Genomic DNA, 24,798 nt, shown 5'->3' on the forward strand with positions numbered 1-24,798 from the left:
AAAAAAAAAAAAAACCGTTAAATTCCAATATCATCAGTCAAGTGTCCTTACGATATTTAATATATATTATTTACTTATCATTCTAGTACAAAGTACACGTTAATCCTATAATTTAATGATTATAAAAACATCATAAAACGCATAGAAGGAACAGACTTACTGTCTATTGCACAACCTAAATCACACTATCCATTTCACATCTCCAACTATCTTCTTACCAAGTGAAATCATTTCATGGGTTACTTTTAAGTGCATTAATACTATTTATCTATTCTACATACTCTTATTATTATTATTCTATACACTATGAAAATAATAACTCTATTGTTAATAACACAATCAATTAAATTAGCGTCGAGTTTAAAATTATTGCCGCATGAAAAACTTATTAAAGTACAGACTCCCCAAGAAGCTAATGGTACCAGGTTTATACTAGACTTTGTAAGTGTAATTGAAATTGTTTTTACTTAATAATTAATGCGTGTAATATATTAATTTATGCAGTTTATGAGTGACGTGAGATAAATTAATAAAATAATGATTTTAATTTAAGATTGGAATTGCGAGACAGTTTGGATATAAAGCGGAGCAGCATAATGTGACGACAAGTGATGGATATATTTTACAAATATTCAGAATTCCTAATGGTAAAGAGTCGGTTGGAGTTGATAATAAACCGGCGATTTTAATCGAACATGGATTGATGGCTTCTGCGGATATTTGGGCGACGATGAAGAGATCGCTTGGTAAGTTATTTTATTTGGAAAAGTTAATGATCGTACTGACTGCAGCCGAGTACGTGAGGTGTGACGTTAATTTTATATGGCAAAAAGTTGTGTTTAAAAAGAGTTGACTGTTACAAACTTCAAAACGTGACACGACGAACTTTTTTTTAAACTTTTGAAAATTTAAAAGAAAAAGCAATTAATACTCTAATATTATTCATGTGTGCTAAAGAAGCCTTTAGCAATAGTTCAAAATCAGCTTTTGCTGGACGTATTTTGCATTGAAAAAAATTATGAAACCTAGAAGTTTTAATACAGAGTCAAGAAAAATTTACCAGAGTCTAAAAACATTCATTTATAATATAAAGTCAATTGGTTTTTTCTTTGTATCCCAAGTAGCACTTGGCTTTTTGACATCCATAAGATAGCAGTTTTTTGATCAGGCACCAAAATTTTGACAAAACGATCAGAAATTTATGTCACTGAATAAACATCTGGTTAAAAAACTTGACACAAGTGACGACAAAAGGTAAATTACAAGTAATGGTAAAATATAAGTCATCTAAAGGATTTTTTAAATTGAAATGACTTTCTTAAGGGGATACGCTACCGGACCTCTTTCTCACACTCAGAAAAATAAACGGGACTGTCTTTGTTGTACTCGTAGAGTAAATGAGAATTTGAAAACAATTTTCCTCAGAGATGAATTAGAATTTTTGAAAATATGAAATTTCTAGCTTTTTGTTAAAGTTTTAAAAAACGCTGAAGACTCGCTATTTTAGGTTTCCAGTGTTTGTCTGTGAATTAAATTGAAAATCGGTTAGCGTTACCCCTTAAGAAGGGAAAAAAAAAAAAAAATTTCTATGACCCCTAGACTGATATTTGTAGGTCTTATTTATTTAAGAAAACTTGGCTTCGAAGCAAAAACAAATTTGTATTGTCCTTTTTGAAGACATCTTTAGTTGTCTCTGTGCTACTTGGGTATTTTCAGAAGTTTTGAAATCATTTAAAAAAAGTTTGTCATTAAGTCACATTTTTCAACGATCAATTAAAATGTTACTACTATCGTAATTTATAAAAAAAACTAATCCAATGAATTACAGCTTATTTTTTAGCTGACGCGGGCTATGATGTTTGGATAGGGAATGTAAGAGGCAATACCTATGGTCGTGCTCATCAAACTTTATCACCTGATAATCCTTTATTTTGGAATTTCACGTAATTCTTTAAAAACTTAATTCTTTTTACAGACTTTTCCACGCTGAGTACATTTGTGCTTCATTGCACATCTTTTAAAGTATTAACCCTACGATGTTTTTCAATCAGACCAAAGTTGTAAGAAATTTAATTTCCTACAACTTTTGTTTCATTGAAAAATATTGTAGACTCGATAATTAAAAAGTTACAGTCATTTGAACGATTTAATATTTTATTAGCGCGAACATTGATCTTAATTATATAAAAATATAGACGATGATATTTTAATGGGCATTACTGCACTCAGCGTGCCATAATTAATAATAAAAACTATTGAGTAACAATTATTTAAATTTACAGTTTTCATGAATATGGTGTAATAGATTATGCAGAAACAATTGATTATGTGCTTGGAACAATTAACCAAACATCGTTAACGTACATCGGTCATTCAATGGGAGGAACTGCTGTTTTTATTTTACTATCTGAAAAACCCGAGTACAATGAAAAATTAAAAGTGATAATCGCTTTATCACCATCCGCATACTGGAAAGCGAAAATTCCTACAAGACAATTTTCCCTGAGTTCACTTTATCACTTTGGAGTATCTAAACTTATTACAAACATCCAATCACATAATCAATAAAATTATAAAAATACTAAATAAAATTAATTTTTTCAACAGAAACTGATTGACCCCACGGGGTTGTCTGAATTTATGCCACAGAGTGCGGTGTTTGGAGACTTATTCAAGGATTTGTGTCAAAAAAATAATATTATGGATCTTTGTGTAGCTGCGGTGGAACTTGCAAGTGGTTATGATTATGAACAGATTGATAATGTAATTTTAATTTTAATAAATTATTTATTTATTGTATCACGTTACTGATTCCAAAAAGGCGTAAGTTTTTTTTTCATTGCCAATTGTTTGGTAGACTTATTTTGGAGCTAAAAATTATAAAATAGTATATTACACACCTAGGCCAGTAAAATAAGAAAAGTCTCAGATCACGTAAATGTTGGCCGAGGCTGACAGACAAGTGGTCTGAGGCTTTCTTTTTTTACTGGCCAAGGTGCGTATACTATTTTTCAAAAAGTTGCAACTTCGTTCTGTGCAGCCTCTTTTGGCCGTAGGGTAAAAAAAAACAATTTTGAAATCCAAAAAGGCATGACATAAACTATGCACCCTTCTGATTTTCCAAATTTTTTTAAAATTTCGAGCTTCAAAATAAGTCTCCAAAAGGATTTGTAATAAAAAAAATTTTTACGCCCTTTTGGCTCTACGCTGTAAAAAATTGGGAATAAATTCGGAGTGACTACGGATTTTAATTCAACCAAAATTCACTCCGTCACTCAGAGTTCCGGAATTTTTTAAAAAATCACTCCGGAGTAAATAGGGAGTTTTTTTTCCAGCAGAGTGATTTCGAAGTGATCTGGATTTTATTTAAAATCGCATTCACTCCGATTTAGAGTTTTAATGCTAGTACATGGAACCAGCAAAATATTACCAATAAATTTATTTTATTTGCTAGAAATTGAATGTGCCTTGAATTACATTCAAAATATTAATATCAATAATAATAATTTATATTTTAGGATGAAATGATATATTTATCTTATTATTATCCCGCTGGAACATCAACAAAAACTGTATATCACTACTGTCAATGTGTAATAAGTGGTAAAAATAATGAAATTAAATCTTAAATAATTTTGTTAAATTGTAAAAATTAATTAATGAAATTAATTCAGGTGATTTTCGTCAATTTGATTATGAAGAAAATAATATCTATTTCTATGGACAAGTAAAGCCGCCTGCTTATAACGTGAGCAATATAGTAGCGCCGATGGTAATTATTTACGGTGAAAATGATCCACTGAGTACTTTAACCGACAATAAAGAATTGGCAAGACGTGTGATGCATAATGTAACTATTGTAAAAGTTGACTATCCAAAATTTAGTCATTTGGATTTTGTGAAAGCTAAAGATGTCAAAAAATTACTCTACCCTAAACTGATGGACGCTGTGTCAAAGTATAACTAAAAATGTATATATTAATTAGTAGGAAATAAAATCTGTAAATAACTCGATAACTTGTAATGTACATTAGCTGTATTTTTAATTAAATCAAGCTACAGTAATAATAAATTTAATTTTAAAAGATATCTCTACAATATGTATATTTTAATGATCAGTATCGAACTTTTTCTGAGCATCGGGGAATTGTTTATCGAAAAGTTTCATATATTCGAGCTTACGTTTTTCTCTCAGTGCAAAGTACTTTGGATACATGGCTTTTTCAGTTGGATGCCAGTAATCAAGCACCCAGTCTGGTGGTTCCACATGACGTTCATAGGCAACTCCGTTTGGAGAATCAGCAAAGTACAGGGGTGATGGATGCATTATTTTTTCTAACTTTTGCTCTCCCTCAATTAATAATTGTTTGGCTAAACGCAAATCTTTTATATCTTTATTTTTATCAAATTCCGCACGTAAAAGTACTGCTTCATATCTAAAAAATATTTTATTAATTACCAATTAAAGATGTGTCAAGACTTCAAATTTAATTGTAAGACAAAACCCCAATTATTTATAGGGTATCAATTTTTACTCAAGTTGTAACAATTAATTTATTTACGAGAATTTGGGACATTAAAAAGTTTAAGGACATTCTTAGACAGTGTCCTCAACTTTTTAAAAATTTTCATTGACTTTCAATTGTCATAAAAATCAAAATTTTATCAATCAGTTAAAAAAAATGAAAGCGTTTATTGAAAAAAAGATAGCGTAGTTGCAATTTCACCGAGAAATAGAATTTTTTAAAATTTACTTAAAGTTGTCATCAATTAGGAGTTGAACGAAATTTAGTACATAAATTTTAGCCCACAAAATTTGAAAAATTTGAATTATAAAATTGACATGAAGATTTCACTGGAATTTATTTTCCAAATTTTGTTTAACTCCCAATTAATACCAACTGTAAGTAATTTTTTTTTAAATCCATATCTCAGCCAAATTGTCTTCCTTCAACTAATGCTTTGGTAGCACGACTTGTAGTTCGCGGATAAAATATCCACGATAAAATATCCGAATACAAATTATCCGATAGACAAAATATCCCCGGACTAAATATTCAGTCCTGTCGATAAATTTTATTCAGAAAAATATATTTTAAGTGAAAAAATAATTAATGGTTTTCGATAAACGGGTACCGTACCATTCCAAGCATATGTGTTGACCTATTTTCAAAATAATACCCACCCAATATCTGTGAAAAAAGGGCATAGTACGATTTCAAGCACTCAAATTTTATGTGCAAATATATTAAACATTTCTGATAAAAAGGTACCGTACTATTTATATGAAAAGTATTTATATTATAAGATATTTTGTCGGGGATATTTTATCTATCGAGTATTTAGTCCGGGGATATTTTGTCTATCGGATAAAATGTATTCGGATATTTTGTCTTCGAATAATAAGTGACAGTACCAATGCTTTAATTTTTTTAAAATTAATTGATAAAATTTTGACACACTTGTGACAGATTGGCTGCCCAATTTTAAAACACAGTAACTGACAAAAACAAAATTTTTGAAATATTAACTGATCCATGTTCACAAAACTCCACTGAAACTAAAAATACTAAAAAATCGATTTTGAAAAATTTGTCCTTTACTGTGTTTTGAAATTGGGCAGCCGAGTTGTCATTGAAAATTTTTAAAAAGTGAGGGCACTGTTTGAGAATGGCCCTAATTAAAGTAAATAATTTATGATCTTGAAGTCAGTAGACAATTAACAATTTTCAGATTTTTTTTTCAAAATCAATTACAAAAAAAAAAGATCTACAAATAAGCAAATGGAGAAAATTAAAAAAACTGTAGTCGAAATTTTTGAAATACTTTCTTTTATAATTTACCATTTTAGAAAAAATTAAAAAATTATTAGACGTCAGCTAATTTCACCATTGCAATAATTCGAGATTTTACCTTACAGATAAATGAAATAAAAAAACCAACATACCTGTAATCAGTTTGCAAAAAAATCCAAGATTCATAATTACGAAGCGCACGTTTGTAAAGACTGCATACTTTTTGAGCATGAGTTCTAATACCCGTTGGTACTAAGTGTGCCATTATTAACTAATTACCTCTTTGTTGAATCCTTCCGATATTGATATCAATCAGCTGTAACCTACAACATATATTATGTAAATTAACACACAAACACAATCAAGATCAATACAACCAACTAAAAAATATTTAAAAATCATCAGCATTGAGGTTAGCCAACAGTTTTCATTTTTAAATTACCTCCTACATTATTATACCTCTCAATCTTTATATTTTAATTTAAATTTCAGTTATAAATCACTTACCCTAAATTATTTTCTTTTAGCCAAATAATTTAAATTTAAAAATTCTCTCCCTGAAGCTGCGGTTCTTAAATTTTTACGCATTGAAACGGAACATGGACCGTTTCGAAAATCTAAAGTACATACACACATAAATCTACATATATATACCTATATATAGGTATATGCATGTAATGTAGATATTGTATGCTTTCATGCCTTCAGTATAGAAATGCTGCTAAGCTGCAAAAATGGTGGAAGAGCAGGTGAGTTTGGAATAAAAATAAAATGATAAATTAAATAATTTAATAAAACAAAATAAATATCAATATATATTTATAAATAATTAATAAAGTATTTGATACTGTAATATATAATAATATATATATAATAATAATAAATAATATTATCAATTATTTATTAATAAATAAGCGGCGTAACCTTTGGATTCATCTGCCGGATCCGTAATCACTACAGCGACTTTATGTTTTTATCTTAATGACAATCAAAACATAGATTGTTTACGTTATGGTTTTATTATTATTATCACAAATATTATATATATGTAAATCTTTACCACAAACTATTTAAAAAAAATAACAAATTTGTAATTAAAAAAAAACGCGTTTTTAAAATTCGCCTCCGATTTTTATTAAAATTTTAAAAAATTAATTTACTAATAATTACTATTATTATTTATTATTATTATAATAATTAAATTTAAATGAATGACATTGTTTACTATATTATTATAAATATATGTATATATATATTTATAATTTGGAAACAAATAATTACGCGTTAAATATTTCTATGTACTGGTGTTGTCACAACAAATAAAATATTTAAGTTTATTTTTTGGGCTCAGTAATTATAAATAAATTAATCGAGTGATTTCTGTGTTGTTTTATTTTTGAAAATAATTATTGTTAATCAGTTTACTTTTATTATTTACTATTTATTATAATTATTGTTGTTATTTATGACATTAAAGTTGCCGCCCTTGAAAAAAATATTATAACCTATCATTCGAATGACGGATTTATAAATAAATATAAAAAATAAATGAACGTAAACAATTTTATCATTTATATTTGATCTTATCATTAGTATTTTAACATTAGAAAATACTTTATAATTTTTTTAAATTACAGACTTACTTTGAGTTACCAGACTTACTTTGAGTTACTGTACAATAAATATTTACTTCATTTTCTACATCATTGTGTTTTTTTTTTTTTTTACTGGTACTTAATTTAAATAATTGCACTGATGAGTGAAATTGCGGTAATAAATTATCAAGTTTTTTTTTTTATTTAGTTAATTAATTAATTGATTGCAATAATAAATATATTAAATGTATAATAAAATGCAGGCAGTACAGCAGCTTGAGTTGCTGTGCAAACAATTGTACGAGTCTCAAGATTCAGCACATCGTGTTGAAGCTGAAAAAGCACTTGTTAATTTTCAAAATGAACCGGACACACTCACTAAATGTCAATTATTATTGGAAAGAGCGGATTCTGCTTATGCTCAATTATTGGCTGCTACGACCTTAAGTAAATTGGTATCAAGATCTGCACAGGGTTTGAGTTTGCAGCAAAGACTTGATATCAGTGAGTAGATTTTTTAAATAAAAATATATATAGGGTAGACGTACCGTTTTGGACACTGAAAAAAATTTAAATAATAGAATTTGTAAAGTTGCAATAACAAAATTTATTTTTAAAAATACTTTTATCCCACAATTAAAATGAAAATTTTATTATATACTTTTTCATTAATTTAAATAAAGTATTAAATGACCAAAAATATAGCAGTGACCGCAAATGGTACCTCTGCCCTATTGTAATTATAATAATAAAATAAAGATGATACTGAAAGTAACAGATATAAGAATTTTTTTTATTTTATTAGCAAGTTACTTGTGAATAAAATATAATTTTTATCATATGCACAGTAAGATTTTTATGTGCAATTTTACAGTTGTTTACATTTTTATTTAGAAATAAATTTTCTTTATGTCTGCTACTTCCGGTATAAATGTGAATGTAGCTGTCAATTAGAAATTTTTTTAATTTTCAAATAAATATAACCCAAGTAACACTTGGATTTATGACATCTGTAAGATAGCAGTTTTTTGACCTATCAGACACCAAAATGTTGACAATCAGAAATTTTTGTCACCTAAAAAATGTCTGGTTAAAAGACTTGACACAAGTGACGACAAAAAGTAAATTACAAACAACTGTCAAAATAATGACATCTCAAAATTGTCTCTGTGTTACTTGGGTAAAAAACAAAAATTTAAAAATGCGTATTTAGATAATCCCAAAATCAGTACGCGCATTTTTAAAAATTTATAAACTGTCTCATGTCTGCTACATTCACACTCACTTCCAGTGTCATAAATAAATAAAAATTTTATAAATATCAATTAAAATATATAATTTGTCAATGTAATTTAGGGAATTATGTATTAAATTATTTGGCAACGAGGCCAAAATTACCGAATTTTGTGATACAAGCGCTAGTGTCATTATTTGCAAGAATATCAAAATTGGGATGGTTCGATTCTGATAAAGATGAATATGTATTTAGAAATGTTGTTGGAGATATTTCAAAATTTCTTCAGGTACGTTAACTATTCTTATATTTAAGCCAAGTGTTTTGCCAATAAATGCCAATAAATTATGCATTAATCTCTATAATTAGTATTTTATTTCTAAACAATAAATTAAATTTTTTTATAGGGATCTGTCGAGCATTGTATGATAGGAGTACAATTACTGTCTCAATTGACCAGTGAGATGAACCAAATTTCCGACGCAGATGCCAACAGATCACTAACGAAGCACAGAAAAATAGCCGGTAGTTTTCGTGACATCCAATTATTTGAAATATTTCGATTATCATGTTCCCTGCTCGGTACAGCGAGAGAAAATTGTAAAAATTTAAATTTTAATGATGAGTCACAGGTAATTTTATTTAATCTTAATTATTAAATAATATTTATAATAATAATAATATAAATTATTTTTATATTTAGCATGGACTGATGACGCAGTTGTTACGTCTTGCTCGTAATTGTTTAACATTTGATTTTATTGGTACGTCAACGGATGAAAGTTCTGATGATTTGTGTACAGTACAAATCCCAACAAGTTGGAGACCAGCATTCCTCGATTTTACGACATTAAAACTTTATTTTGACTTGTATCACAGTCTACCCAATTCACTGTCATCATTAGCATTGTCGTGTCTAGTTCAATTAGCTTCAGTAAGACGCAGCTTATTTTCAAATACCGAGAGAGCTAAATTTTTAACTCATTTAGTCAATGGTGTCAAACACATACTGCAAAATCCTCAGGGTTTAAGTGATCCTGGTAATTACCACGAGTTTTGTCGTTTATTGGCCCGACTTAAAAGCAATTATCAGCTTGGTGAATTGGTAATGGTTGAAAATTATCCTGAGGCAATTCAATTAATTGCTAAATTCACAGTTCAGAGTTTGCAAATGTGGCAATTTGCTCCAAACAGCGTACACTATTTACTGAGTCTATGGCAACGTATGGTCGCCTCGGTGCCATATGTAAAAGCGACCGAGCCCCATCTGCTGGAAACGTACACACCAGAAGTATCAAATGCGTACATAACATCACGCCTTGAATCAGTAGCTGTCGTAGTACGCGAAGGCTTAGAAGATCCTCTCGATGATCTTGGTATGGTACAGCAACAACTCGAACAATTGTCTGTGATTGGTAGATGCGAGTACCAAAAAACTTGTACGTTACTGGTCCAGTTGTTCGATCAAGCGGCTCGGGCGTATCAAGAACTTTTAGCACAAACGGGAAACAACAATCCGACTCATCAAATTGAAATAACAATCCAGGAAGGCCAATTAACGTGGCTAGTGTACATTATTGGCAGTGCGATTGGTGGCCGTGTGTCCTTCAACAGCAATGAAGAACACGACGCCATGGACGGCGAGCTTGTCTGCAGGGTATTGCAGCTGATGAATCTCACGGATTCCGGTTTGTCTCAGGGCGGATGTGAAAAACTCGAGCTTGCTATGCTCAGTTTTTTTGAGCAGTTTCGAAAAATTTATGTCGGCGATCAGATACAGAAAAATTCTAAAGTCTATCGCAGACTGTCTGAAGTATTGGGTCTGAGTGATGAGGCCATGGTACTCAGTGTTTTCATTCGTAAAATGTATGCAATTATTTTGTTATTTAATTTAAGGATATTTTCAGTCAGTGCCTTCCACTTGTTAAAAAATTTCAGTGACAGCTGTCATAAGTGTATCAAAATTTTATTAATGAGTTGAAAAAAAATTATAACCTTAGTTGAAAAAATGACAATTTCGCCGAGATATAAAATTAAAAAAAAAAATTACTAACAGTTGTCATCAATTAGGGAGTTAAAAAAATTTTTTTGCATAAATTTTAGCCTACAAAACTTGAAAATTCTAATTATGAAATTGACGTGAAGATTTTACTGAAATTGATGTCAACTGTAAGTAATTTTTTTTTTTAATTTATATCACAGCGAAATTGTCTTTTTTCAATAAAGTTTTTAATTTTTTTTTAATTAATTGATTAAATTTTGATACGCTGACAGTTGAGTCATTGAAAGTTTTTAAAAAGTGAGGGTCACTGTCTGAGAATGCCCTTAAATAAAAAAAAACATTTATTTTTATTTTATTAATTATCTTTTTTTTTAGTATTACAAATTTAAAATACTGGGGACGTAGAGAACAAATTATTTCAAGGACACTTCAATTACTAACTGATTTATCTGTAGGGTACAGTTGTGTCCGTAAACTTGTAAAACTTGAAGAAGTACAATTCATGTTAAATAATCACACTGTACGTATTCATTATTATTATTAATTAACAATAATATCTATATAATATCTATGATTATTATTGCAGAGTGAACATTTTCCATTCCTGGGTAACAATGTAGCAGTAACGGAAATGCGTTGCAGGTCAATGTTCTACACATCATTGGGCAGATTATTGATGGTAGATTTGGGTGAGGATGAGGAGAGATTTCACACATTCATGTTACCCCTCACAGGTACAGTACAACACAATTTTAAATTTAATGCCCAGCGATAAGTGATGATGATCAAAGTAAATTTATAACTTATTTTTTTATAGCCGCTCTCGAGAGCCTGGGTCAGTTAATGGGCGCAGCTGATACCCCAGTATTTGCAGCAGAGGAAGCTAAAAAGGCTTTGATAGGAATAGCACGTGACCTACGTGGTCTTGCGTATGCGTTTAATACAAAGCCATCTTACATGATGTTGTTTGACTGGATGTATCCTTTTTATTTTTTATATTATAAATTATTACTTTCTTTTTTTTTATACAATTTTTATTCCTTAACATTTTATTAGATATCCAAACTACACACCGATTTTATTGCACGCCATTGAATTGTGGCATCACGAGCCGCAAGTTACGACACCCGTATTAAAATTATTTGCCGAATTGGTACAAAATCGTAGCCAGCGGCTTCAATTTGACGTATCGTCGCCTAATGGGATACTATTATTCCGGGAAGCTAGTAAAGTAATATGTAGTTACGGCAACCATATATTAAATGTCGAAGTACCCAAGGATCAAATTTACCCGCTTAAACTTAAGGGAATAAGTATTTGCTTCAGTATGTTGAAAGCTGCGCTATGTGGGAGTTACGTTAATTTTGGTGTCTTTCGGCTGTACGGAGACGAAGCATTAGACAACGCACTAAATACATTTGTCAAATTACTGCTCAGTATACCTCAAAGTGACCTATTAGTAAGTAAACAATAATACAGAAAAACAAAACAATAAGAGTAATTACATCAATTAATTAATCAATCAATTAATTAATTAACTGACTACGACAACAACAAATTTATTTACTTGTATTTTATTAATAGGACTATCCAAAATTATCAGCAACGTACTACGTGTTACTGGAGTGTTTGGCCCAAGACCACATGGCTTTTCTGTCAACCCTTGAGCCCCGAGTTTTTCTGTACATCCTCTCGAGTATCAGCGAAGGCCTAACGGCAATAGGTGCGCTTAAAGACTCCTATACAGGTCTGTGCGGCTGATTCTATCTTATGAATATTCTATATCCTCTGCCAACTATAAGTCGATATATATTTCATCTACGATGCCTCAACCCCTACAGCTCGTGATACATAAACTTTTTTTAAGTACACAGTTGATAAGAGTTATCATGGTGGTATTAAATCGATAACACGCCATAGGCTTTGCTAAGTTAGTGCTTGGAATGTTTATAATTGCTCTATTGATAGCTATAAATATAAAAATAATATTGAACCCTCCGTCAGTCGCGCGTTCTTGCCACCCTTTGTTCCGCCGCCGTGTGTTTAATATTTTGATCCTGCCAAGTATCAAAACTGTGATTTTTTAAAATTAAAACCACACATGCTTATACGACTAGATGATTGAAATTTTTTTACTAAAATAAAAAAGAGATGAATTAAATGAGTTGCTGATGGTAATTGACAACAATGCGCAGAAAATCCGAAGAAATTAAACGCCCGAGTTTACTCGCGTCATTCAGTCTATACTAAAAGTATAGCAGAAGAACTCATAAAATTTCAAAAGACTAGGAATTTTTTTTTTTTTTTTTTTTAAATAATCTTTTAATAAAAATTGCGGCGCTGCGCCCATAGCGCGACGGACGAAGGGTTAATGTTTTATAATAGTACTATGCACCTTGTTAGAGTGAGTTTGTATTGCGCTATCAGATAAATTTAGAGACCAAGAGGATTGGAGTAGATAAGAATTACTAGTTCACCCGTAAATAAAAATCAGAATTATACATTTTTTTAAATTTATTTTTTTAATAATCCGGTTCACAAAAGCTTGTCATCATTCTCATATTTTTGCCCACAAGTTTCCGGATTATATCCTATACTTCAAATATTGTCTTCAATTGTCGTAAATTACGGGTCTAGCACTCGCAATCAGCCGCACAGCTGGAACATTATTTAATTATTAACATGGTTGAATTACCACATTAGCGTAAGTTGGTCATCGACACTAATTTATTAATTAAACGCATGAATCTTTTATTAGTATGATTATTATTTTTATTATTGTTATTATTATTACTGTTATTAATATTATTAATCTTATAATAATGATACCATCGATCGTAACATTATCATTTAGTCCCATTTAACGCTACTACAACCCACAAGATTATTATATGTATGTTTTTTTTTAATTAATAACTTTGCATGCAAAAAAAATAGCGGTTCATTTGCTTTCAGACACCATGGTCTGTACAGGCTGTTGTGCGACGCTGGATCATATTGTTACATATTTATTTAAACAGCTTTCACAAAAAGGTAACAAGACAATTTTATTTTTATATCATTTTCATGATACCAGCATCGAAAATTTCAGTGTCTACAGCCAGTCAAAAGAAACTGATTTCAGTCCAATGCCGCGAATTAATATTAGCGTATGCGTGAATTGCGAATGACCAGTCGGCGGCAGAAACATTTCTTCACCACACCTGCACCGAAAGTTTAAATTCCTGCCCTGTTTAGAGGGAAGAAAATCCAGGGTGGCCATGAACCGGGAAAACCAGGATTATCGGGAATTATAAGGGAATTTAATGCAACCGGGAAATATCATGGAAATGTCAGGGAATTTCTAAAAGTATCCGGGAATTAAATTGTAACAGTTGAAAATTTAAAAAATTTTAAATTATACATTAGTTATAAAAATTAAGGGATATGAAAAAAATTTCAAATTTTAAAGTGATTTTTAACAGGTTGTAACTCGAAGGAAAATGGTCATACGACAAAAACAAAAAAGGCAAATTGTAGCTTCAAATGTCTAGTTTTCTGATCTGGTCTTTCAATTTTTTTATTATGCACGGTTCCGGAGTAATCCTAAGAAAACTATCGAAAAAGAAATTTACCAAATTTTTGCTCGTCTTAAAAACGGTTTTCAAGCTTCAATAAATTTTTTTCAATAATTATGATTGATTTTTGATTGCTCCGGAACCGTGCATAATGAAAAAATTTAAAGACCCAGATCAGAAAACTAGACACTTGAAGCTACAGTTTGACTTTTTGTTTTTATTGTACGATCATTTTCCTTCGAGTTACAAACTGTTGAAAATTACTAACAAATTTGAAATTTTTTTAATATCCCTTAATTTTTGTAACCAGTGTATTTTGAATTTATTTAAATCATAAAATTTCTTATTAAATATTTTAACTTATACATTTTCAACATCGAATAATCAAAAGTAGGCAATATTCATTTATTTTATTGCCATTTTTTTATGGTTTCTCGTATGATTTAATTATCAAATTTAATTATTAAAAATGAAAATATAATAAAAACTTTAAATATCTAAATGATATGAATAAAATTTCTAAATCAGGGAAAAATGTGAAAAACTTTACTAGAAAACCGGGAAATATCAGGGAATTTTGAAATCATTGCTTTGTAGCCACCTTGAAGTTGGTCTTTTCTTTTATGAGAGGACAAATGATAAAAATTAGCGCATGCGCCAATCTTCCTACAAACAGAGGCAAAAATTTAAACTTTCAAGTACAGATCTGGTGGAAAATAGTTTACACACCACGCAGGAAGGTCGGACGTCCCAAATGTTTGCCACCGGGCAATTATACACGTGGGTTGGAATGTCCTACTTTCCTTCCTAGGTGTGTAATATACTAGTGTTTCGTCCCTTGGCAAGAAACAAATAATCTCTCAGCCCGCTGACTGAAGACATTCGCAATTCAATCTCTGATACTTGTCATATGTTTAATAGTAGTTTTATTTACGTAAGTGACAGTTCTGACTGTGATTAAGTTTTATAAAAATTATTGTGAATAATAAATATTATTTATAGTTTCTGCTTAATTATAAATTACAAATGACAATTTACGCTTACGCTAATAGTTGATCCCACCATTGGTCTTAAATTAACTTGTTTCTAACTGGCTGCTGACACTGAAACTTTAAGTTCCAATGCAGGTAATCATGAAAAATATTGTGTGTAACTCAGGATGAAAGACGATTTCAGACTGCGGGTGATGTCAGCCTTCACCCTGGTCTGAAATTTTTCTGTTTCATCCCTTGTCACACGATATACTATTTAATTTAATAAAACAAATACATAAAGAGTTTTAATATTTCATGTTCTTATTTATTCCAGCTGGAGTCTATCCAGGTAAAAAAAATGCTGCAGTAACAGCCGGCGGCGAATTATTTTTACAAGTACTCAAACAACATCCTGAAATATTACAACAAATACTGAGCACTGTTTTAAATGTGATAATGTTTGAGGATTGTAGAAACCAATGGAGTATGTCAAGACCACTTCTAGGTCTGATATTACTTAACGAAGAGGTATTTATAGTTATCATCAAATATCAATTTTATCAATAGAAAACTCTTCGACTCCACATGTTCAAATATTTTTAAAAAATTATTTTGACTGGTTTTTGCCGCCAGTTCAATTTAAAAAAATTTAGTCCGGAAATTTTCTCCTGCCGGTAATTAATTTATAATTACAACAATTTCGTTATTAATTGCAGTATTTCGGCCAATTGCGTGAAAATATAATAAGAAGTCAGCCAGTAGATAAACAAGCGGCAATGGCGCAGTGGTTTGAAAACTTAATGGATGGTATTGAACCAAATTTGTTAACAAAAAATAGAGATAGGTAATTAGATTTTAATTAAATCATTTTTTAGTAATTACTATAAGTATAAATATTAATGAAGTTTATATATTTATGTTAATATAGGTTTACTCAAAATTTATCCATGTTCAGGAGAGATATCAATGATTCCCTTAAAGGTCCGAATATGTCTGCCAATTCAACCAACGATATGATGACTTCGTAGTGTTATTAAACAAAAAAAAAAGGAAAAGAAAAAGAAACTATGAATTCATTGTACCTTGATTTAAATAATATGACATTGCCTGCCGATAAATGAATCAAATGCACGTATGTGTGTATGTGAATGTACGAGTGATTAAGAAAGAAAGAAATGATTAAAGAAAAAAAAAAGTTTTTGAATAAAAAAAAAAATAATAATTAACAAGTGAAATTTATTAAATATAATTAACAATCGCATTTTTTTTTTCTAATTTAGCCACAAGAAGTGAAGCGAATGTGGACTGCGGCCTTAATGCTGTTTGTAGTAGTGGATGCATGTTTCAATGGTGTCCGCTCAAAATATCACAAAAAAATTTTCCCATATAAAAATAACCATGTTGAAATACCATAAAACTAAAATATCTAATGACAAAAATAACCTGATAAAAATATTACTGAATACAAAAATAACCATAAAAATAAAAACTATATATTAAAATATCTAGTTAACAATATCTGCATACATTAATATCCAATCGATATGAAATAAATCTGATATGAATAAATGAATGAAAAAAATTGATAAGAAATGATGGCGATAAGTTCTTATTACCAGATTATTATTGTATCTGGTTATTTTTGTACTTGGATATTATTGCGTCTGGATATTTTTGTATGAAGTTATTTTTGTAAATAGTCATTTTTGTATCAGGTTATTTTCGACTAGTTTTTATTGTGATGGTTATTAAAAACAGGGTATTTAGGACTGTAACCTGTTTCAATAAAACATTATTGATTGATATATATTAGGGTGTCCGTTATTTCCCAAATTAAATTTTTTTTACTTGGCCACGATATAAATCGATTATTTGTGATCAAAAGTAATGAAAAAGTCTATTCCAATGACGTTTGATCCTGCCTAAGTAATAATTCCCATTTCAGCATAATGAGAAAAATTTTACTACTCGCTTATAAATAAGTGTACAGCTAAAACTAATACATATTTTTTAAGGAAATTTACCGCTGTACAGAAAAGGTCTCTTATGATTTTTTGATAAACTTAACCGTTTAAGAGATATTGAAGGTTTAGGTTGGAAGAAAACTTTCACAAAACAACTTAAAATTTTGCTGTAATGATACAAAAAATTCTTTATATTTCGAGCGCAAATATTTCTTCAACGATTAGGTTTATCAAGAAAACATAAGAGCCCTTTTTTGAAGAGCGGTAAATTTCCTATAAAATATATATTAATTATAGTTGTACACTTATTTGTAAGCGAGTAATAAAATTTTTCTCATTGTTCTGAAATGGGAAAATATCATTACTTAGGCAGGATACTTTTTGATTATTTTTTGATCACAAATTAATGATTTATATCGTGGCCAAGTAAAAAAATGTAATTCGGGACATAACAGACCCTTATATATATATATATCATCAATAAAAATAATAAATAAAGAAAACAATATAAACTTGCAGCCACCATAAAACTCACATAAATCATGTCAATAGATATGAAGATAATAGCGCTCACTTTTTACCGTAATAAAAAAAAATTAATTAATAATTTAAAAAAAAAAAAAAAAAAAAAACAATTTTATATTTATAAAATAACAAACAAATTTTAATTGTCGCTGATTGTCTTTCAAAAATATTTAAATTACGCGGTGATTTGCTTGCTGATTTAAAATTCATTTTTTTTTCTTTTTTACTTAAAAATATATAATAATAGTCGCCCAGCAAAATGCTCAAGTATCAAAGCACTGCGTCCAGCTAGATAAGATAGATGGTGAGGTTGAAGCTAAGTTATTGAATTTTGAGTTCGGTCTACCTAACAGCGATGGTACAAAAGTTGAAGATATTATTGCGGAAACGACTGAGAGAAAAAAACGGGAGAAAAATGTGATTGCGTTCAACGTACCAGAGTCGACTAAACAGACTGGTACTGACCGATTACGTGATGACCGTGAGCTGATAGCTAATGTATTACACCAGGATCAGCTGATATCCTATCAAACATTAATTTACGTAGAATTGGTCGTCAGGTCAATGGTAAAATTCGTCCGTTGTAAATGAGTACATCGTCAGTTACTGATGCAAGGAGCTTGCTCAAAACTAAAGCTGTGGGAATGACTTAACCCAAGCACAGCAAAAACATCTAAAGAGTCTACGTGCCGAGCTAGATACACTAAACAAGAATGGTGATGTCAACAAAACTGTTAAGTATATCAATGGCATACCTAGGATCGTTCATACCTTTCGTCACCCCAAGGAAAAGCACAGGGTTCAAACGGGATCTTCTGGTATACTATCAGAACACCAGAGGGCTCAGAACTAGGTTGAAAAATTTCCTAGTCTCATCAGCATCTTGTCACTGTGATGTATTATGTATAACAGAATCGTAGCTACATTCATCAATTCTAGATGGTGAGATAGTCGACAATTATATCATTTTCAGGAAAGATAGAGATAGTACTAGTATCCATGAGCGTGGAGGAGGTGTATTTATTGCTGTTAAACGCAATATAACGGCCGAATCAGTGGATTTAATTGATGTTGGTCTGCAACAAGTTTTTATCAAGGTCAAGGGGTTTGGTAATGATATTATTATAGGTTGTATAGATGTACCACCGCAGTCACGTGCTGACGCCTATTCTAGTCACTTATCTACTATATATAATATCAAAAACAAATATCCAAATAATAAAATACTGGTCTTGGGTGACTTCAATCTCAGTAGTAGCCTGCCGCAGATGGATTGTGTCTCCTTGGTAAACGAAAAATTTCTTCTTGCTGGTTGTCTCGAACATAACGCTGTCCGCAATGAAAGTGGTCGGATTCTAGACTTATGTTTTAGTGATCTTGATATAATTGTTGACAAAACGCCTTCAATCGTTGACGAGGATAAATATCACCCAGCGATATCTATACAGCTTAAATACTGCTCCAACCTTAAACACAATGATACTCCCTCCTAAGCATTTAGAAGGGCCGATAACATTGCCTTGAATCATTTCTTTCGAAGAATTAATTGGATTGACCTTTACAAGATAGATAATATTGATGATAAGGTTAAATGGTTCTATGATACTGTCAATAACGGAAGTGCTGAGTTTGTCCCACTACACAAGAAAAAGACCAGAGATTATCCCTGCTGGTTTTCCAATGAACTTATATCTTTAACCAAGCAAAAGAAAGCAGTGCATAGGAATTTAAAAAAAAAGAAAAGTCGCAGTAATTATCTAACAATCCGAACCCATCACACATCTCTTTGACACGTCATTGGCAACAGGATATTTTCCCACAGCTTGGAAACTATCCTATATCAGCCCTATTCATAAAACCGGCGATAAATCCAACGAGACCAACTACAGGCCAATTTGCATCCAATCTTTGCTAGCTAAACTATTAGAAAAAATAGTCCTACCACAACTAACCCTTGCCTTCAAGAATATTATAATTCCTAGACACCATGGTTTCTTTGGTGGAAGATCTACTACTACCAACTTAAATGGGTATGTCAATTGCATTCTGAATTCACTGGGCAGAAGGAAGGAGGTACATGCTTTGTACACCGACTTCAGCAAGGCCTTTGACATAGTGGACCATGGTATACTGTTAGAAAAGATGAGTCGTTATGGCTTTAGATCTAAAGCGCAGGGTGGTTACGTTCATACCTTTCCAATAGGCAATTGCGTGTGCGAGTCAATGGTTTCCTATCAAACGAATTTTATGTCATATCCGAGGTTCCGCAAGGATCGCACCTGGGACCTGTTCTTTTTAGTATCTTTATAAATGATATCAGTGATAATCTAAAGTCGGATTATCAATTATATGCAGACGACATGAAGATATATAGAGAGGTTGGCAGTAAACGAGACTAGTGTGTCATCCAGCAAGACATTGATGAACTTGAGATTTGGTGCAAGAAGAATAAACTGTCATTAAGCTTAAAGAAATGCGCTGTGTCTCACGGTCACATAACCAACTACCTGCAATTTATTTTCTTGATGGACAAGCTATCCAGGTGGTTAAAGCTATCAAGGATCTTGGTGTGATAATTGATGACAAACTAACTTTCTCGGAACACATTAATAGCATTACGCTTCGTGCTTATCGAAGTCTAGGGTTCATCTGTAGAGCAAGTAAAGAGTTCAAGAATGTCAGCACATTAACACTTCTCTTCTCAGCGTTTGTCAAACTTATACAGGAGTATGGGTCTATTGTCTGGTCTCCGTATACTGAGCGACACATTAACAGTATTGAAAAGGTTCAACGTAAATTTTTTAAAGGTTTACATTACTTTATGCGGTTAGAGAACACAAATAGCATCAGCGGCATATACCACCAATTTAAGATCAGTAGCTTAAAGAGTCGTAGATAAATGGCTGATATGTCTTTCTTTTTTAAAATAATTAACGGGCTGGTAAATGCACCTGAAATTCTGGCTGACTTGGGCTTTATTTTCTCAAGGTCTGACCTGAGAACTAGAAGGCTACCCGAGTCAAAATTTAAATCATAGATTGAACGTACAAGACGTTGAAAACGTAAATTCAACTTTTGAAGACGTAAATAGTCGTAAAACGTATTTTAGACGTAGTTGACGTACGAAAACGTAAATAAGACTTGCGTAATCGTAAATCGTAGATACAACCCTTCAAAACTTGCAATAAAACGAAACATTTCATTACCAGAAGACATGTCTAGCAGCTAGAAGTCAAGAAATGAAAATTCTTAGCAGCTGTAGAAAAATATTTTGAGTCTTGCAGGAGATAACTCTACTGATGCCCAGTTTCTCGAGCTTTTTTGGGTCTTACAGACTACCTAGAAGCTTGTAGACAAAAATGTTTCCGATATAGTTTAATTGTTTTATTGCTAGTCTTGAAAGGTTGTATCTACAATTTACGATTAGGCAAGTCTTATTTACGTTTTCGTACGTCAACTACGTCTAAAATATGTTTTACGACTATTTACGTCTTCAAAGGTTGAGTTTACGTTTTCAACGTCTTGTACGTTCAATCTACGATTTAAATTTCGACTCGGGTACTATCGGCCGATAGGTCGGGTAAAAATTATGTTTATCATGGACCTAAAAACAGGATCGCTAAATTGGTAAACCAATACTTTACTGACATCAACTTCTTTGGTGGAACCCATTCCTCGTTTTCGACGGCGGTGAAAAAGATAATATGTACTATCTGATTCTATCTGGGTCGGTGTAATAATACTAATACAAGCGAAATGGTGCAATATGTTTTTCTTTAAATTTAAATTAATATGTTTCTATTTTTTATGTACAATGCCGATTGGCGTAAAATTGAATTAAATAAATAGTAATGTTAATTAATTAAATAAAAATAATGATAAATAATGCGTCGTAATTATGGAGACAATTTTTATACATTAATTCATTGGCAATAAAATGCAGTAAAAGTCTAAAAGCCGATATTATTCACTCATTAAATTTGATTTTTTAATTTTGCTATAAATTTTCTAAGTAAGTAAAGTGCATACTCAACTAATTAGTGTGATACTAAAAATGAAGGTAATAATTTTACTTACAGGGATTTTTAATAAATTTACAGGCAGTTTTTTTGAGTGCAAATAAACTGGATAGGAATATGGGGTATATTGGACATGATTGTACGATATTATAATTATATAGTTTTTTTTTTTAAACAAATAAATTAGTATTAAATGACTTAAACTGTTATTTGTCATTTATACAACTCTATTGAACTCGAATTCATATCTTGGGGGTGTAACTCAGTGGTAGAGTGCTCGCTTCGCATGCGAGAAGTCCAGGGTTCAAATCCCTGCTCCTCCAAATTAATTTTTTTTTTTTTTTATTGTAAAACATGCAAATATTTTTAGCCACTTTTATAAATAATTTCTATTAATTTTAAATGATAATTTTTTTTTCTACTAATTTATTTGACTGAAAATAATTTCACAAATATCGAAACTTTATAATAAATTCTATTATGAACCCTGTAAAGAATTCGTATGTCAAGTGCCGAAAATCTAAAATTAAAATACTCGTCTTGTTAATTAAAATAAAGTATTAAATATCAAAAAATTAAGCAGTGGCCACAAACGCTACTTCTACCCCATATAAGCACTAGAAAATTTTGAGCCCGCGGTGGTGGGAATGATTTGGTGTTCAAATTTTCAACGCTGCTGGTGTGAAAGTTACACGACGCAGTGTTAAATTTTCGACCCTGTGAATTAGAACATTCACACCACGGTGTAAATGTATAAATTATTTATGATAACTCTAATGCTTCGACACTGGGTATTTTATTTTTATTTTAAAATTATCTACATCAATAATAATAATGATATCATTATTACATATGTACTAGTGCTGCAACCTATATATTATTTGATAATTTTTAACTACAGATTATCGGACTATATTTAAGGTAATAACACCGAATGGTGTGAAAAAAAACCCTCATACCGTGTTACAAATACACCGGATATTTCACACTGTCAATTCACACCGAGCAGACCGTGTATAATTCTCGGGGACCATTTTCACACCAAAAATTTTTTACAGTGCAGGAAATTTGTTCTTTTTTCCGTCTTAAAAAATTAATTTCAATTAAAAAATGCTTTAAATGATGACTTTTTTGACAGTTATTTATAATTTACTTTTTGTCGTCACTTGTGTCAAGTCTTTTAACCAGACATTTTTTCGATGACATTAATTTCTGATTGTTGTCAATATTTTAGTGTCTGATAGGTCAAAAAACTGCTTCAAAATTGATATCTTATGGATGTCAAAAAGACAATTGTGCTACTTGGAATGCAAAAAAAAAACCAATTGAGTTAATATTATAAATGAACCTTTTTACTCTTTTGTAAACTTTTTTTGACTCTGCATTAAAACTTCTAGGTTTCATCATTTTTTTCAGTGCAAAATACGTTCAGCAAAAGCTGATTTTGAACTATTTCTGAAGTTTTTTTTAGCATACATAAATAATATTAGGATATTCATTGATTTCTCTTGAATTTTCAAAAGTTTAAAAAAAGCTCGTCGTGTCACGTTTTGAAGTTCGGAAGTCATCTTTTTTTCACCATTTTTTTTTAAAAGCTAATCGTACTACACTGAAAAAAATAATCGCTAGCTGCTAGCGATTTTTCCTTTAGCGGGTAGCGATTAAAAATCGCTTGCTGGAAGCGATTTTTTCGCTAGCTGCGAAAGAAACAATCGCTAGCAGCTAGCGAAATAATCGCTTGCAGCAAGCGATTTTTAATCGCTACCCGCTAAAGAAAAATCGCTAGCAGCTAGCGAAATAATCGCTTGCAGCTAACGATTAAAAATCGCTAGCTGCTAAAGAAAAAAATCGCTAGCAGCTAGCGATTATTTTTTTCAGTGTACTCGAGTTGAGACAAAATAAAATTTTTCTTGTCCTCCTTTTTATTGACAATTTTATAACATCTTAAAGTTGTCTCTATGCTACACTGTGAAAAATTCCCAACAAATTTTACTATGGGTGCATAGTAACACCGGACTATAAGAAAACTGGTACCAAATTTACAAGCGTCCCATAGTAAACGTATGCGCATAGGCCACAATCGTGTAGTCTGCGCATACGTTTACTATGGGACACTTGTAAATTTTGAATCAGTCCGGTGTGACTATGCACTCGTAGTAAAATTTATTGGGAATTTTTTACAGTGTACTTGGGTATATGTGTAAATATAAAGAAAATACGATTTGATTAAATGAAAAAATTTTTCAGTCAAAATTAAATTTTATTTCATTCTTCACACCTGAGCTGTGTAATACAAATTAATCGATAGTGTTATCAATAAATTATAAACAATTTCGTTCCACACTCATTCTGACTAAATATTTTACAACTAAAGTTTTTAAGATTTTTATTCTACGTCTTTTTAAATCCCAAACTTTGTTAATTTTATCTTCACATAAATAAAATTCAAAAATTCTATCCAGCAGACAAAAATTTTTTAAACTCCAAAAAATCTAGCCCATTAATTTAATTAATTGCTCGTTAATATTTGACAGTAATTAAGAAAAAACATTTTATTTATTACCAAAAATTACCTGAAAAGATTTAAATTAATCGAGTAAAATAAAAAAAATTTTCTGTAAGTAACAATTAATAAAATAAACAAAAGTACTTTATTTATCATCACAATACTTAGTCTTTACATACAATCCATAAATCCACAGATGTTAAAAAACCTCCGACATTTATGTTACTACCAGCCCAGTTACTTTATTTACGCATATATATATTCATATATTTTTTTTATCTTATTATTTATTTATTCAAAAATGTATATTTAGATTCGGAGATTTAAAGATGTAAGTCCCGACCCATTGATAAGCACTTGAGCAGCAGGAGACACGGAAATTTCTAGCCCAGCCTAGTCACTCCTGCGGCACTAGTACTTAGGAACAGGACAGGATTATAAAGACCTATTTTAACAATAATATTTACATTAATAAATAAAATACTAGATCCTAAAAATTTATGGAGCCCCAGAAACCCAAGAGAAAAATATAACATTTTATTTAGTAAAATATATTCTATATAATATGAACATTTGAAGCCGGAAGAATAAACGAGATGGACAGTGCAAGCCCTCATTGAACCGACC

General features: G+C 30.7%; 3 protein-coding genes and 1 non-coding gene across 6 annotated transcripts; 3 read left to right on the forward strand and 1 right to left on the reverse strand.

The window, feature by feature from the left end:
- Window positions 1–143: 143 nt before the first annotated feature.
- On the forward strand, window positions 144–4,089 carry LOC130677834 (lipase 3-like). The gene is made up of 7 exons (XM_057484709.1): window positions 144–441; window positions 554–746; window positions 1,829–1,943; window positions 2,283–2,526; window positions 2,608–2,763; window positions 3,519–3,603; window positions 3,675–4,089. The coding sequence occupies exons 1-7, from the start codon at window positions 307–309 to the stop codon at window positions 3,965–3,967; spliced, it is 1,221 nt and encodes a 406-aa protein (XP_057340692.1). The 5' UTR covers window positions 144–306; the 3' UTR covers window positions 3,968–4,089.
- Window positions 4,015–6,459, reverse strand: LOC130677838 (NADH dehydrogenase [ubiquinone] 1 beta subcomplex subunit 9). The gene is made up of 3 exons (XM_057484713.1): window positions 6,303–6,459; window positions 5,948–6,118; window positions 4,015–4,436 (listed from the first exon to the last, which is right to left on the reverse strand). The coding sequence occupies exons 2-3, from the start codon at window positions 6,058–6,060 to the stop codon at window positions 4,109–4,111; spliced, it is 441 nt and encodes a 146-aa protein (XP_057340696.1). The 5' UTR covers window positions 6,061–6,118; window positions 6,303–6,459; the 3' UTR covers window positions 4,015–4,108.
- Window positions 6,393–16,380, forward strand: LOC130677830 (exportin-7). 3 transcript variants are annotated; one of them, XM_057484700.1, is made up of 15 exons: window positions 6,393–6,544; window positions 7,433–7,565; window positions 7,654–7,894; window positions 8,747–8,913; window positions 9,032–9,256; window positions 9,328–10,490; window positions 11,002–11,146; window positions 11,213–11,360; window positions 11,444–11,603; window positions 11,683–12,085; window positions 12,211–12,373; window positions 13,582–13,659; window positions 15,492–15,685; window positions 15,874–16,001; window positions 16,086–16,380. In XM_057484700.1, the coding sequence occupies exons 2-15, from the start codon at window positions 7,551–7,553 to the stop codon at window positions 16,183–16,185; spliced, it is 3,330 nt and encodes a 1,109-aa protein (XP_057340683.1). In that variant the 5' UTR covers window positions 6,393–6,544; window positions 7,433–7,550; the 3' UTR covers window positions 16,186–16,380. The 3 variants fall into 3 exon arrangements, with proteins under 3 accessions (XP_057340683.1, XP_057340684.1, XP_057340685.1); XM_057484701.1 differs by having other exon boundaries at window positions 12,211–12,349; window positions 13,564–13,659; XM_057484702.1 differs by lacking the exons at window positions 6,393–6,544; window positions 7,433–7,565 and having other exon boundaries at window positions 7,636–7,894; window positions 12,211–12,349.
- Window positions 16,381–21,916: 5,536 nt separating this feature from the next.
- On the forward strand, window positions 21,917–21,988 carry Trnaa-cgc (transfer RNA alanine (anticodon CGC)). The gene has a single exon. It is a non-coding gene; the product is annotated as a tRNA-Ala (tRNA).
- The last annotated feature ends 2,810 nt before the right edge of the window (window positions 21,989–24,798 follow it).

Source organism: Microplitis mediator, chromosome 11, assembly GCF_029852145.1.
Source record: "Microplitis mediator isolate UGA2020A chromosome 11, iyMicMedi2.1, whole genome shotgun sequence".
Classification (NCBI taxonomy): domain Eukaryota; kingdom Metazoa; phylum Arthropoda; class Insecta; order Hymenoptera; family Braconidae; genus Microplitis; species Microplitis mediator.

Excerpts from the sequence above, each read along its gene's own strand:
- LOC130677834 (XM_057484709.1), top strand. The coding sequence starts at position 307 with ATGAAAATAATAACTCTATTGTTAATAACACAATCAATTAAATTAGCG. Across the intron at positions 442-553 it reads CCAGGTTTATACTAGACTTT|ATTGGAATTGCGAGACAGTT; the intron begins GTAAGTGTAATT and ends TTTTAATTTAAG. Across the intron at positions 1,944-2,282 it reads CCTTTATTTTGGAATTTCAC|TTTTCATGAATATGGTGTAA; the intron begins GTAATTCTTTAA and ends TTAAATTTACAG.
- LOC130677830 (XM_057484700.1), top strand. Across the intron at positions 13,660-15,491 it reads TAAACAGCTTTCACAAAAAG|CTGGAGTCTATCCAGGTAAA; the intron begins GTAACAAGACAA and ends TATTTATTCCAG. Across the intron at positions 15,686-15,873 it reads TGATATTACTTAACGAAGAG|TATTTCGGCCAATTGCGTGA; the intron begins GTATTTATAGTT and ends TATTAATTGCAG.
- LOC130677838 (XM_057484713.1), bottom strand. The coding sequence starts at position 6,060 with ATGGCACACTTAGTACCAACGGGTATTAGAACTCATGCTCAAAAAGTA. Across the intron at positions 4,437-5,947 it reads TTTTTGCAAACTGATTACAG|ATATGAAGCAGTACTTTTAC; the intron begins GTATGTTGGTTT and ends AATATTTTTTAG.